Source organism: Trifolium pratense, linkage group LG6 (assembly GCF_020283565.1).
Source record: "Trifolium pratense cultivar HEN17-A07 linkage group LG6, ARS_RC_1.1, whole genome shotgun sequence".
Classification (NCBI taxonomy): domain Eukaryota; kingdom Viridiplantae; phylum Streptophyta; class Magnoliopsida; order Fabales; family Fabaceae; genus Trifolium; species Trifolium pratense.
Window position 1 is genome coordinate 18,857,798 of NC_060064.1, and position 13,511 is coordinate 18,871,308.

A 13,511-nucleotide genomic window follows, 5' to 3' on the forward strand; every position below is an offset into this window, starting at 1 on the left:
TAGGAAGATGTAAAAACAATTTTTATTGGTTGTTGTTTATTGAGAAAAGGGTGGAGAGAAAAAATTAAATGCAATTTGCATTTAATTTTATGAGAATAAAGGAAAAACATTCTTGAAAATGACTTTCTCCCTTATAATTTGGGACAAAAAAATGGTCTTACTTTTGCTGAAAGAAATTTAGGTGAAATGAAAGTTTGGTGAAAGAGTGATATCACCATTATTAATGAGATTAATAATCATGGACCACATCAGGCTGATTAATTAGGCATAATAAGGAAAGTTTATATGGTAATGGTAGCCTAGGTAGATGCTTAAGCTTTTTTTATCTCATGGAATGAAGAGCTAGAAATGTTGCAAATGCGGGGAATGCACTAGCGTCTAGCCTATCTTTCATCTTAGATGTTGGAAAAATCAGAAATTGAGAAAATAAAAAAAACACAAAAATATAACATATAAACTTCAAATTGGAGAAGAAAAAAACGATTAGGAAACCATGATGCATTACCAGCAAGCTAGAGAAGGAAAAGTAATAATATATTGTGCTTAAAACTTGGAAAATTGATGAATATATTCATGCTTAATAAGGATAATTGTATAAAATTACTACTTCTACATATAGCATATTTTTAATATGTATGAAATAAATAAATAAATATAAAACTTTGTGTGTATAATTTGAAAAGACATGTTTTGAAGGTACGCATCAACACCATTTTTTGGGCAAATTAATAACATTCAACAATCCAAATTCTACAGAATTTTAACTATGACTTGGAATTGGAAACGAAGGAGCTCAATAAATCAATGAATTGAGCCATGCTCAAGATATCAATGAATAAGAGAAAAAGGTTACAATTTTTTTTAAATCCACCAATTAACTCTATAAAGTGAAGACTAAGATTATACTACTATTGTAAACTCTAACTAACTTTGTAACTATCTATCTAACTAACTAGAGTTAAATATATCCACAAAGAAACTCCCAAATTTTCTCTGAAGCAAAATTGACGTTTTACGATTCAATCATCATATTGATTTATGAGCATGGCTTCTTATGTTCAAAGTCAATCACATTGACAAGTTCAGCAAGAGCTCCCATAGCTGCAGTCCCACCTCTTTGTAGTAGAGAAAGTGCTTGTTCATGTTCGTTCCATCTGCTTAATCCGCGTGCTAATTTCCTCAAAGTGTCTACCTTCACTTCTTGAAGCCATGCAGGTGCAAAACTAACCATTAATCCTACTAAACAGCAGACATAAGTTTTCCATGTAAGAGGATTGCAACTGAGGGAAATTTTTCTCTCCATGACTTCTGCCAGGAAGTCCAAATGGACTCCAATTATGCGATTCCTTCTAGAGAGTTTCGATGATGGTAATTTGGTCCCAACGCCCCATAAAATTGCTCCCGACTGTGTCAACAAATATGCTATAGCATAACCCTCAAGTATATATGACACCACATTATCATTTTTGCGCTTGACATCCCTTGATGACAGCAGCCAGGTAGGAATAGTCTCCTTGTACAATTCCTGGACCAGTTGTATACCACCAGCTGCACATAAAAGACTTGCACCGAGTGTTGCCATGTCTTTTGCACTTTGAGCTGCTAGGGATATTGATGTTTCGTTGGACTTTAAGCGGCTAGAGCCAGAACTCGCCCTTATTCCGGCTAATTCATTGGAATACTCTGTCACTAGTCCCACAATCACATCGTTCAGATACTGCACATTGTGTATATTTCGACAGGATCGAAGATAAAGGAATCCTGGTGCAACAAAAGGAATGGCACCAGGGGCAGTAATAGAACTACCCAACAGACCATTCACACTACATTCAGCAGTCAACTTTGAGTTTGAACCAGACAATACTCCAAGGAATGAGGTGAAACAACTTCTCACCAGCTGAGCAACAGATTCATTGTTATGTCTGAACACAGAGCGGGAACCGGATACGACAATGAAGTTGTGCCAGCGGCGAACCTTTTGTGCCCACAGAGAGCCAATAACAGGCATGCTAGGCCAAGGGCAACCTGATGCACAATTTTCCAAAGCAGCTCCGGTGATAGCATGGATGTACTCCAGGCTCTTGTCAAGTTTAAAAGTAATGGATAAACTGACAAGAGCTGCCATTGGTAATGGAAGCATTACTGGTGAGCCTCCTGCCAGCAACAAAGACTTAACTCGTAAGCAATGCAAATGTAATAATTATCTCTGGATTGTTTATTCTAAAGTACCCCTATAAATGATAAGAAAACAATAAAATTTGCTGATTTATTTAAGAAATGATAGTGCTAAATTCATACTCTCATCCATATTGTCTCTGACACAGAAATACATGAACAGAATAAAAATATTTGTTGACTTTTCATACTCTCACTAAAGAAACAACCCCGCCTCGGCTTTTCGCTTCTCTCTCTCTCTCTCTCTCTCTCTCTCTCTCTCACACACACACACACACACACACACAACCCTATACATCTACTAACTAACAATATGAACATGCTAAACAGAGAAGGAAAAAATTAGAAAAAATTTCTTCGTTAAAAGTATTGATGAAACATAAAGTTGTGATCTGAATCATAACATAACCGGTTCCATAGAAAGAGGGGAAAGAACAATTTATTCTGGTCGCTGCAAGTCATCACCAATTTCCAGAAATATACGTGAATGTGCCTATCTCTGTAATTTCCCACCTATCTGCCCAAGGATGTAGATGTATGATGTATTTTGAATTTGGTAGGACTCATAATGGAAATTAGTAAACATCAAACATTTATATTAGAATAATGAACCAGCAAAGTACCAGATGAACAGTTTGGAACCTCAACGCCAACATGAGTTAGTATAGCTTTTATTTCTGATTCCACTGACTGAAGAACTGCTGCAGGACTAGGCCAATCAGTTCCATTCATTGGAACTTGTTTCCATACACCACGAGTAACTTCTGAAGAAAAGTAATCAATAATGGCAGCAATTGACGCTGGAAGAAAATCAACAAGGTGTCTCAGACCTGCAAATGAAATGGCAGATGAGTTACAGTGATAAGATGAGGTAGCACCGGAAACACAGCACCTTCTGTTCAGTAAATTTTGTCTGACTGTAACAACTAACGTTTGTTTATTAGTTGCATTGTAAGTTATAACAATCTATTACTAATATATATTAAAATCAATTACCACCAAAGTTATTAATTTATCCTTATTACTTCACGTTGCAAATTTTATATCCTTCATTGTAATTTCACTAAAAAAAATATTAAAAAAAAATATAGAAAGAATATAAGATAAATAAAAAAAAATATAGAAAGAATAAGATGAGTACAAAAACAATACCATATAGGAATCTATGCATAAAAATAGGAAAAAAAACAATAAAAATATTATAGCGAGTTTAGTCAATAAAAATAAATTATGGAAAGAATATAGAAAAAACAAGCTGAATACATAAAAATAGGAATATAGAAATAGAAACATACAAAATAATTATATTAAAAAAACATAAACAATATTTTTCATAAAAAATAAAATAAAATAAATAATAGTATTACTACCAAGTTTACTACTAACTATTAATAATAATAAAATAAAGTTAATTACTATCAAATTTACTAAATTACCAGAGATATTCTTAATAAAATTTCTAATTTTCGATTACAAAATATATACATGACCATTATTAGTCACCGAAACATAAAAAACTGGATAAATAAGTTTTACAAAAAAACAACACAATAGTTTCACTTATATTTAACAATATTTTATAACAAATTTAAATATTTTATTCTAAATAAATTTTCTACATTAATATAACGATAAATTTAAATATCGAATTAAAATCAATAGACCCGTGCGAATGCACGGGTCATTAAACTAGTTGATTAAGAAAAGTATAACAATTCTGTCCAAAAAAAAAAAGTTATAACAATTGATTAAGATAGTTGCTTCAATGGAACTTAATATGATTTAGTACACAGGCTTCGAAAAATGGGACAACATTTTAAGATATCCAGAGAAGAATATTAGAAAAAAGAATTGGAACCAGCAACTTTATTTAATTTTCACGATTGTATCATCTATTAAAGGCACAAGAAAGGTGAGACCAAATGATGGAAACAAATAAAACTTGAAACCTTTGATTTACATACAAGCAAAGCTAGCATCTAGCAAACCTGTTGTCAAGTCTCGCGATGAAAGCCTCCCATGAACACAAGCAGTTAAGATTGCTTCTAGGACAAAAGGAAGAGCTTCTAGTACTTCCCATGCAGGGAGCACAGGTCTTTGAAGAGCATCATCACCAGAATTTATGAGAGAGCTACATGCATTACTGCTATTTGGTGATGAACAATTACTTGATGAAATACCACCTTTAGACATCTTTTGGTAAATCATGCTTAAGATTACGCTAGCAGTTTGATGACTGGAATTTCCAGTAGAAATACCAGAAAGGGTTGAAGCAACACAAGATTTGTATTGACAATACAAGGCCCTTAATTTTGGAAATGAATCGATAGATACAGGTTTAAATGCAGAATCTAAGAGATTTTGATTGCTTTTAAGCTTATCTTGGGAAGACATGACACAGTTATTGTGCAATGTCAAAAGATACTCCAAACCTCCAACTGCAATTCCTCCTTCTGTGATGCACTGGTCAAGAGGGGGTGTACAGAATTTCCATAAACGAATGAGGAAAAGAAATGCTAAAGAAAAAGCCATGTAAACTGATGTTGAAGGCTCATCGCCTGTGCTATTTGGAGTCGGTGTAATTGAGCCAAATGCTTCACAAAGCGGCAATAAAGAAGCAGCAACTGTGGGAACCTGCACAAAATAACTTTTGTTAAAAAACATTTGACATAAAAAAGTGACTGGAAAATAAATTAAGTTTGAGAATGAAGTCTATATACTACTAATATCTCAGGAATGACGCTTGAACTATAATCAAATGATTTATGTTACTTTTCTTTTTTTTAATGCTACTTTAACTTGCTTAACCAAAGCGCATCCCCGGCAGGAACTAGAAGGAGGAATCATATAAACCTTCAATATCCTCTTTAATTATCTATTCTATCTTTATTTATAAGGTTAAATACATTTTGATTTAAATGCACTTTTGGTCCTCTATTTTGATATTTTTAAACTTTTGGTCCCCTTTTTTAAAATCAGCTTTTTGGTCCCTCTGTTTTAAACGTCAACATTTTTTTATGGCCCCCCTCTCTTTTAATAATGTGGCACCTTTATTGATGATATATTTTCAAAAGTAGGGGACCAAAGTACGTCAATTTTCAAAATAACTAAAACCAATTTTTTGAAATTTTGGGGTGCGAAAAATATATTTAAACTTTATTTTTATCTATACAAAAAACCCTTAAAAATATATTTCATCTCTAATCAACGCAGGATCTCAGCACACCCCTTTACACCCATGCGTAGACAGTGCAAGGGTGAACAGATGTAGTTGGCATATCACAACACACACCCCATCACTTTTGTAACTATAATAGACATCTAGAGGATAGAAAAATGCAGGTGGCCCAATAACATATCTAGGATAGGCTCTATATCATATAATTTGAATTAGCCTAACTTGGCCCCAAAGGTTAGCTCAAGAGATGAGGATGCCTAAGCTTTATAAGAACTAATTTGGCCATATCAGTCGATGTGGGATCTTAGCACACACCCTCACACTCAAGACTATACGTCTGGAACATGGACAAATGACTGCCCAACTATCAAGTGGAAAAAATTTCATCATTAGAAATTTGTGATAGAGAATCAAAATGGGAGATCATATTCATATAGCAATCGAACATCACATAAATTGTTAAAGTGATTCACTTACTACACCATGTAAAGAAAGTATATGAACTGTATCAACACAGGAAGCTCCACGGAGGACAGCACTTAGCATGGACATATTATCCACCAAGAGGCCCCAAGTTCCAGAATGACTATGAGGTACGGGAGAAGCCAGTAGTTTGACTACATAGCGGACCACATGTTCCTGCAAAGGAGACAACATTTTACATCAGAAACAATAGATGATGAGGAACATAATATTCATAAATACTACAATACCAAGAACTGGAGTATTCACACATTAAACTATAATCCAGAGTAACAAAGGATAAAACAATTAATTAAAGGATGTAAAATTCTTGACCAAAAAAAAAAAGGATGTAAAATTAACACAAGCTAATAGATACATGATGCTTAGCCCCAAGTGTCATCATTGCAAAGAACATAAGCTTGATAAAAATTTATTCCTAGTTTAGGTGTAAGGAGGACGGGAAGCCTTGACTTGACACAATGATTGAATTTACGCAATGATTGAAGTTGCTGCTATGCAACTAGAAGACCATGGATTTTAGTGGAATCTTTCTTTGAACCTTGCCATAATGAGAGCTTCATAGCATCACAAGGTTGCCCTTTTTGAAGAAGAAAAGAGAAACAGAAGTCATGACTAATCAAAACTAACTCTAGTTCCCTTAATTAATATACCTAATAGGTAGATAGCAAAAATGCCCTTTATAATGACAGGGCACCCTCTGGAGCTCTTTTTGGCATCGAAGCACCAATCCGTTCTCAATATGATATGGGAAATGCTAACAAGAAAGGAAATATATTCTTGAAATTTGTGTATTCAATGTCTTGAAGTTATAAAAATTGTTCTTTTTCACATCAATCTTTTATTTTATTTTTTTATTCTCTTTTGTTTCCTTAACAAGTGCCCCCACTTGTTAGCATGACCCATATGATGTTTACATTATCATATTACATTATATTATATTATATTATTGCAAATATGCATACCTAAAGTTGTGATTTTACTCTCTCCTTTAGTAACAATATTGTTTTTTGTGTACGGAAACAAAGAACACTCATAATATCTCTGTTAGGAAATAGGATTTGTCACCTGAATATACCATCCACGGCTGAGGGATGCACCACACAGAATCTTTGCAGCTGCAGGCCTTTCCACCTCCGTTCCATTTAATGCAATATAGTATAACTTCTCTATCTCCGCTAGGCTAGTATGGAAGAAACATTGTGAAGACCAATCATCAGTACTTTAGACAAAACCAAAATTGAATCATAGATTTGCATAAAAGCATACCTTGAGGCAGGTGTTGCCGTAAGGGCATTTATAAGAGAATTGTTTAACGGGGTTCCGTCCATAAATGTTAACCATGGAGATTTTTCTAGTGGCGATGAATCTGACAAAGACATAACAGATGTAGACACGTAACCAGGCCAAAAGTACACTGATGTATCCATTAAATTCCTTGCTATACAAGCTTCCACTATGAGATGCCTCAAGTTCCCACCTAAAAGATAATTATTTTCAAAGTATCACAGATATGCAAACAAAAAAAACGAGTAAATAGTTTGCATGTGATAGTAGTCCTTATTCATCATAAATAAAGCAGATTAAATAATGGAAGCACATATGAGGTTACCAGAATCAACCTACCTGCTTTTGTATTGGCATTAGCATGAATGCTGGTGAAAGATTCACCCTTTTCATTCATTGAATTATAAATGAAACTCGCTGCTTTTTTAGCTGCCTGATTGGCTGCATCAACAACTAATGCAGGAGGGCAAAGAAGGCCAGAAAAGTGCCCAAGGACTTGAACAGATGAAGTCAGCCCAAGTTTAATAGAACCATCGCTCTTCATTTCAGGTTTGTATTGTGATCTCATAGGAACTGGAACGGTAGACAGATTATTTTCAGTGTCATCCCGTAGAACATTCACAATTGCCAAAGGGACGATAGATAAAAGCATGCATAAACGTGCTTCAAGATGGGGAATAGGACCTTCAGGAGGATCACGCTCCTGCAATGCACCATAAGAGAGGGGGAATATTAGTTATTTGGTTAATACTTCCATGAAAACAAAAAATTAAGTATGGACCAGTCTCAACTCGCTGCACAAGCCGGAGGGCTGAAAGCCAAAGTGCCAAAAAGGTTTCATGCCAGCTAGCCTGGTTAAATATTTGAAGTGTCTTGATTCCTTCTGCAAATAGGTCATGAATATTAGGAAAGACCCGGATCAAACCCAAAATAATGGAACCAAAGACAAATCTAATAAATAACTTTCTGAAAATAAACCCTAAATAACTAATGAATAATTACAGCAAGCAAACACAAATCCAATGAAAACCGCCACAAAGATTTACCTGTAAGCACCTCAATAGCTGATTTGATAGGAATCTGTCTAGAATTCATAGCATTCTCCATATAAATGTCTAAAGGAACCCAACAAGATCTGTAGTTGTTCTTCAACAATGCTTTACATGATCCAACATCAACAATCATCCCAACCACCTGATGCTTATTTAGGGAGTAATCAAAATGAGAAACCCCACGGATCCTGGTAGACACTTTTCTAAGGACTTGATTTACTAATTTTAATTCTGATGATGCTAATTCAAGGGATTCAAGAAATTGAAGCCTCTGCAGGAGGCAATTGAAATTTTCAGGCCTATCAAACATGATGAATCACAAAATAGGGAAAGCAGATTGTCAGCTTCCCAACACAACTCCTAGAAAGCAAGTAAGATATTTGAACAATAAAATCATGTAAAAATTTATGTAAATGTAAGTACACTAATATCAACAACACTTGAAGAACTAAAAAATGGTTATGCTCAAATGTGCTAAGACAAGAGAAGCCAGGACTACTGGGTATAACGCCATTTTTTTTTTTCGATATGCAGGTATAACGCCATATGCACATTTGCTGTTAAATAAAATTTCCCAAACCATTTGATAATGGAATCATTTACTTGAAACTATTCCCGATGGTGGATATTGTACTACCAAAACCACCTAGAAATGACCATATAGGAATTCTGGCATTTATCAGCTAAAGTGAAATGAATCGTATCAGTAGCATAATCAAACCATATTATTGTATATAGTAGAGAATCAAAATAGAGATGTCATATAGTAGCAAAACAGTATATGAATCGTAAAAATTAAAATCTCCATAAATCATTGTTACTACAGTATTCAGTCTGGCAATGTTGAAACTCAATGTTATCAATATTTGGAGCTCAATGGAATAGGCTAAAATATTATTTCAGCATCTTGATTATTTAGAATGTTAAGTGTGATTAGAGATATTAATAGTGATGGGATTGAGATGCAATTAATTTTAAAATACCAAACTAAATGTTCAAGACAAAATATAAAAAGGTGGGAGACAATACATGTTTAAGAGAACAGACTGCAGAAGAATCGTTGCTTTTCTGCTTTCGCTTAGTCTTCCCAATACCTCTAAGGCTGTGATGGCATTCCTCTTCCGTATCTGTTCATGATAATCACCTTTTTTAAAATTGTGCATCACATTATGATCAATTTCCATATACTGGTCGCCCTTTGGGACTAAACACGATCTTTCATTAAAGGTCACTTGTAATCCCCAGTCATTTAATGTGCTATCAATCAAAGCAATGATGATGTTAAAAAAGAACAGCACAAATACATGTCCTAGCTCCAGATCGTGAATTTTGAATGTTTCAGAAAAATGAAGGACAGAATCAATGGACTTAATTATTCTGCAAAACAAAACAACAAAAAAAAAAAAGACTTTTTTAGAATTAAACACTGTTGATCAAGGTATATTCAGGTAAATTAAGTAAAATATCAACTAGGACTAGAAACAAGAAAGCACAATCACATGTAGAAGTACTAACGTAGTACAAATTATCACATGAATTTTCAACCATAAACTTGTATAAAAATAAACACAAGGTAAAACATATTCTCAAGTTAACTACAGTGCAAGTAACTAATCACCAGTGCATTTGGGGTAAGAGTTTTAACTTTTGAAGGGCCAAGTTACCAACTTACCAACAATAAGTCAATCACAATAGTTCAATTATTTCCTAAAAGAGTAAATTCATCCAGGGAAAAAATGCAAGGGATTTGGAGGGTAATACATCCCCCAGTGCAAAAATAAATAAATAAAAGGTAAAATAGAAAATAACAAAGAAAAAGAGGAGAAATCTCCGAGTTTGAGCAAAGTTGAGAAACTAACTTATTAAGGCTATTGTTGAACAAGGCTGTGTTTGGATTGTCTAATGTGCAACTCATTTGGGCTTATCTACTGATATAAGAAGTAACACTTGTTAAATTGTTTGAGTTATCAAATGAGATTCAAATTATGAATTGTAAGTGTTGGAAATTCCGCCTTCATTGCGGTCCGCCCCCATCCGCCTAATTGCGGCGTTTGGGTTGCCTTCATTGCAGCCTCCAACACCTTCATTGTGTTAGGTGTGAAGGGGTGGATTTAGTCCCACATTCTTCATTGCAGCCTCCAACACCTTCATTGTGTTGGGTGTGAAGGGGTGGATTTAGTCCCACATTGCAAAGAGATATGGCTTGTGTAGCGTTTATATAGCTTTGGCAACCCTCACCTTACAAGCCGGTTTTGTAGGGATGAGTTAAGCCCAATATAAAATCTGAGATGGTATCAGAGCCTATCCTAGATCTATTGTTGGGCTTCCCGCATCGTCCACGCTTCAAGCCCATTGGGTCCGAGCGTGAGGGGGTGTGTTGGAAATTCCGCCTTCATTGCGGTCCGCCCCCATCCGCCTAATTGCGGCGTTTGGGTTGCCTTCATTGCAGCCTCCAACACCTTCATTGTGTTAGGTGTGAAGGGGTGGATTTAGTCCCACATTCTTCATTGCAGCCTCCAACACCTTCATTGTGTTGGGTGTGAAGGGGTGGATTTAGTCCCACATTGCAAAGAGATATGGCTTGTGTAGCGTTTATATAGCTTTGGCAACCCTCACCTTACAAGCCGGTTTTGTAGGGATGAGTTAAGCCCAATATAAAATCTGAGAGTAAGATATATTACCAAGTTGGGATTAGAATTAAGAATTAGAATTTATCATACTGAGTTGGGATTCATCATATGAAATTGAGATTCATTTTCAAAATAGATACACACTAGAGATGTTTATCAATTGGGTTCAATTTTGTTTCGAATCAAGATATGACTTCGCATGGATCAAAAGATATTGATGACTAATTGAGATTGCTTATGAAAATAACACTTATAACATATCCATAAGATATTTTCACCTAATTATTTTATTAAACTCTTCAATATAACTTACAAAAAAACTATAAAGTTTATATAACAGTTTATTCACATATCCTCTTAAACTATAGAAATAGCTTCTACCCAAACACTTACCTAATAAGCCTGCATTCAGTTAATGGCCTAATTAAGTTGTTTCCAATAAATACTAATGTAGTATGTTATTGAGTTATTTCTATGGGTCTGGTTACCTTGTGCCCCAAGAGCAAATGTTAAGGAACCAAAAGTGGAAATTTTGAATTCAGAAAAACAATATTTTCACTTTTAAAAAGATGAATACACTTATCTTTTAAGACATGTGTCTATATTGAGTTCCTTAAAGGCACATGTTAGCATTCTCCTATTTCTATAATCAAAAGATTAAATCAAGTTTCAAACATGTCAAAATTTATTTCTACAAGTTGTTTCAAACCTTGAAAAACTGACACTAACACGACACTGGCGCGGCAACACCACTGATATTGTTTTTTTTGGTGTATTTTTTGCTATCAAATTTTCAAATTATCATTTTTTCACACAAACTATTTCATGCTCTATTTTTTAAACAACTTCAAATTATTTCTTGCTATCAATTTTTCTAACTATCATTTTTTCATGTTCTCTATTTTTTTAAACAACTTCAAATCAAATAAATTTATACAAGACACTCAAAAATAAATAAACTAACATGATTTAATTTCTTAGGTAAAAAGATCCATTTTTCATAAATTGTTATACACTGAATCATATTATTTCTTCTAACATTTATAAAAATAGTATTAGTAAGAAGTTCAGTTCGGTTAATCGGATTTTAAAATTAAAAACCGATAACCGACGCAAACTAGTTCAATTTGAATTTTGATCCAAACCAAATTAAATTAATTAATTTCCGGTTTGGTTGTCGGTTTGATTGGTTTTCTCGGAACTACTGACACCCCTAACAATAATGTAACCACATTTAGGGTCTGTTTGGTTCGAAGTAGATGGAGGGGAGGGGAGGGGTTAATCTTGACCAAAAAAGTCTCGGTGTCAAACACAATGTCATAAGATCTGCTTTAATAAATAATTAATCATAAATAAAATTTTCACAAATACTTTTTTTTCTTTCTGAAAACTAGGTATCCGAGGGGATCAATTCCACCGCCCACTTGCCGGGTCCATTTTTTTTTTGCTCCGTACACAAAATACTATTTATTAATTACTATCAAGTTAAGCTAAGCTAACAAATGAAGAAGCATAGTTAGTTTAAGTTTAGGGTTTACTTACTTGTTATTGCAGGAATGTGAAGCAATTGGATGAAAATTGAAAACATGTTGATGAAGAAGTGGAAGGAAAAGAGCATAAGCATGAGGATGAAAATTGCGACAACGAAAAACCTTATAAGATAAAAGCGAAATCAATTGAAGAGGAAAAACAAGACGAGAAGTAAGAGCTTGATGAAGAAACTTCCACATTGAAGGATGATCCTTTCCATTTTCAGAACAAATTTGAGAAACCAAAAGTTCAACTAACTCACAACTCGGTAACTCAACTCCAACCGAGTTAAGATACTCAATCAACTCAGTTACCCATGTCATTGGTGATTCATTGCTCCGTTGTTGCCATAGTTGTAACCTCTTTGTAACCGCTTCGTTCACTTGTTCGTTCCATTGTAACGGGTTCATTCTAGAATGTTCTATGGTTAGTTACAGTTTGTTTTTTGAAATGAAATTAGAAAGAAATAATGATTAATGTGATGAATGATGATATAACAGTGTGAAAAAAGAGTGGTGGTTAGTTAGGTTAGGATAAGGGAGTGTTTGGATGTGTGGAGGTGAAAGGGGAATTTAATTGAATTGATGGTGGTAAGTAGGAAGTGTTGTTGAGTCACTGACGCCAACCAACAAACAAATACTTGAGTTTTCGTGTCGTGCTACTCGCCGCTTATTGTCTCAACTAAATTTGAGTACATCTTCAATTTATGAGAGTCGGTTACAGACTCGCACTGATGTACTATTATAATAAATGTATAATGATAAAATCAATGAGTAGTTGGTTCAGTGATGATTAACGCTGAACTTGATAGAAATGACTACTATTTGATCCCACAACTACGATCGGAAAGGAAGGAAGTGAAATCACTTAATATCAGAATTGATTCTGAACCACATTAAACCGGTGGAAAAATTCAAAAAAATAAATGTATAATAATAACCATCTCATGTCTTAACTTTTCAGGTCAAAAGTGAGTCATTCCAACTCAACAAGTCAGTACACTATTCCATGTGTGGAGCCACTTTATTCAAAGCTTTGCTTACACATGGATAAAGCTATTTACTAGTACATTGTAATTTATTATTGGTATGAAAATAGTTTTGTTTATAAATAATCATCTATCATGTTTATTTTTAATTATAACCAACACCTGATTTTGTCTCTTTTTTTGAATAA

The 13,511-nt window shown here is 34.2% G+C and overlaps 1 protein-coding gene across 2 annotated transcripts; it reads right to left on the bottom strand.

The window, feature by feature from the left end:
- Positions 1 to 649: 649 nt before the first annotated feature.
- Positions 650 to 13,038, bottom strand: LOC123889350 (mediator of RNA polymerase II transcription subunit 33A-like). Of its 2 annotated transcripts, XM_045938638.1 has the most exons (11): positions 12,348 to 13,038; positions 9,205 to 9,552; positions 8,170 to 8,474; positions 7,915 to 8,006; positions 7,463 to 7,826; positions 7,106 to 7,316; positions 6,905 to 7,019; positions 5,831 to 5,992; positions 4,164 to 4,809; positions 2,799 to 3,005; positions 650 to 2,154 (listed from the first exon to the last, which is right to left on the bottom strand). In XM_045938638.1, exons 1-11 carry the CDS (start codon positions 12,743 to 12,745, stop codon positions 1,037 to 1,039), a joined length of 3,966 nt encoding a protein of 1,321 aa, XP_045794594.1. In that variant the 5' UTR covers positions 12,746 to 13,038; the 3' UTR covers positions 650 to 1,036. The 2 variants fall into 2 exon arrangements, with proteins under 2 accessions (XP_045794594.1, XP_045794595.1); XM_045938639.1 differs by lacking the exon at positions 12,348 to 13,038 and having other exon boundaries at positions 697 to 2,154; positions 8,170 to 8,446; positions 9,205 to 9,330.
- Positions 13,039 to 13,511: the final 473 nt, after the last annotated feature.